Below are 2068 nucleotides of genomic sequence, written 5' to 3'. Positions count from 1 at the left end.
GGCGCGGGCAGCCGCAGGCCGCGTCCCGGGTCGGCACCCACAGCGCGCTGCTCCCGCGCCGCGCGCGCTCCTCGCCGCTCCGGAACACGGCGAGCACTGCCACCGGGAAGAGCGTCCACGCGCCGCGCTCCTCGCCGCGCGCGCCCACAGCCACCTGCACTGCTGTGGGGAGGGCGAGAGGGGCAGGGTTAGGCTGGGGGGGGGCCAAAGGGGGGGTCGCGCGGAGGAGCACAGGGTGTCTACATGGCGTGGGCAAGACGCAGAGGAGACACCCACAGGAAGAGCCGAAGTGGCGGGGGCAGCGACAGTGGGGGACCGGAGAGATGGGATGGGCCTTGGGGTCCAGCAAGGGTCAGGGAGGAGGAAGGTGAGAAGGTCGGGGCAGGAGGCCTGAGGGCAACCTACCGTAGTCCTTCCTGCAGAACTTCTTCAGGCTGATGCGGTAGCTGCCACGGGCAGGTTTGCAGTGTGAGTCGCAGTCTGCGGGGAGGGAGGGAGGCTGGCACACATTCCCTCTGCCCCTCCACCCTCTCCTCCTTGACCTATAGCCCCCTCCCCCAAGGTCATACCAGTCTGGAACCCTGTTCTGAGTCCACTCACCCTGTGGCTCCACAGGGCTGCTCTCCTCAGTGGGTCCAGGGACAGGGGTCTCTGCAGAGAAGGTGGGAGAATGGCCTGTGACAGGGCAAGCAGGGGGATCTGTAGGGCTGAGGGGACAGATGGGCAACAGCAAGGAGCAGGGGTGGCTGAAGCAGGACAGGATCACTCACTAACACAGGGTGCCACCGGAGAGCGGCTCTGCTGGAAGCCAGAGGCACAGCGGTTGCAGGTGAGGCCAGTGACGCCGTCCTTGCAGGGACACTGACCTGTGGTCTGGTTGCAGGTTTTGCCAGCAGCACCAACAGGGTGACAGTCACAGGCTGGGGGCAGAGGTGGAAAGGGCTGGTCAGAAGCACATCTGGGGTTCTGGGAAGCCAGTGTGAGGGCATGTAGGTGGCTGGTGGCGGGCTTACCCCTGCAAGCATGACGGTCACTAAGAGCACGGCCTGGATCTCGATAGAAGCCCTCCCGGCAGTAGTGGCAGTGACGGCCGGCGGTATTGTGCCGACAGTTGAGGCAGACACCCCCACTGCGGCGGCCAGACAGTCGGTACAGCTCCATGTTGAAGCGGCAGCGGCGGGCATGGCTGTTGCAGGAGCAAGCTGCAGGGAAGGATGGGTCAGGGGCAGGCCGGCCCAGCTGGAGATACCCAGGCCACCCTCCAAGGCCTCACCAAGGCAGGTGTGGGCTTCCCGGGCTGTGGCCCGTTGCCATGGCCTGTCGCAGTAGAAAGGCTTGCAGCGGCCGCAGTCAGGGCCCTCGGTGCCATGCCGGCAGTCACAGATCAGCTGGCCCTGGGTGTCCAGCAGGCACCGTGAGGCATGCCCATTACACTTGCAGCGCCCGCCCACCTGGAGCTCCATGGCTGAGTAGGAGTAAGGGACCATGGCCTCTGCGTCCCTGGTGTCCCCCAACATGGCAGGCCTTGTGAGTACTATGCGGATGTCTGTGGCGGTCACCCAGTCTTGGAGCACCGGGCTGCTGTCCAGATCCAGGCCTGGGGGACTGCCGTCCTGCACACTGAAGGCCAGGAGGCCACCACCATCGGGCTGGGCCTGGGGTGCGGGGAAGCACAAAGCCTCAGGCCCTGGGCCAGCCAGGCCGTCGACAGGAGCAGGAAGACGGCCGTAGTCCAGGCCGCAGTAAGAGGAGAAGAAGGCAAGTGGGGTCCAGCTGCGGCCGTGGTCTTGAGACTTGAGCAGGGCCACCGAGGCTGGGGGAGCTGAACAGAAACGCAGGCTCACGAAGACCAGCTCAAAAGCCTTGCCCAGGGACACTGTGAGGGTCACGTTGAGGGGTGCGCGTGGCAGCAAGTCCGAGCGCCAGCACAGAGGGCTTGCCGGGCCCCCTGCGGAGGTCAGGAGGGCAGCGGGGTGTGCCCGCCGCGGGTCCGAGGCGTCACAGGCCCGAGTGGCCGGTCGGCCACACGTGCTGGACGCCAGTACCTCACGGCCCAGGGCCGCATTCA

At 66.4% G+C, this 2068-nt stretch overlaps 1 protein-coding gene across 1 annotated transcript in view; it reads right to left on the bottom strand.

Moving 5' to 3' along the window:
- Positions 1-2066, bottom strand: part of NTN3 (netrin 3) — a gene marked incomplete at its 5' end in the record, with an annotated part of 4881 nt that extends 2815 nt beyond the window's left edge. The window contains 6 exons of the mRNA XM_008566302.1: positions 6-162; positions 406-480; positions 601-651; positions 771-920; positions 1014-1202; positions 1274-2066. Coding sequence (XP_008564524.1) covers positions 6-162; positions 406-480; positions 601-651; positions 771-920; positions 1014-1202; positions 1274-2066 — 1415 coding nt within the window. The remainder of the gene's footprint in view (positions 1-5; positions 163-405; positions 481-600; positions 652-770; positions 921-1013; positions 1203-1273) is intronic.
- Positions 2067-2068: the final 2 nt, after the last annotated feature.

This window comes from Galeopterus variegatus, unplaced genomic scaffold, assembly GCF_000696425.1.
Source record: "Galeopterus variegatus unplaced genomic scaffold, G_variegatus-3.0.2 Scaffold233, whole genome shotgun sequence".
Lineage (NCBI taxonomy): Eukaryota > Metazoa > Chordata > Mammalia > Dermoptera > Cynocephalidae > Galeopterus > Galeopterus variegatus.
Note: the sequence above shows the minus strand (reverse complement) of the source record. Positions and strands in the feature narration are given on the sequence as shown.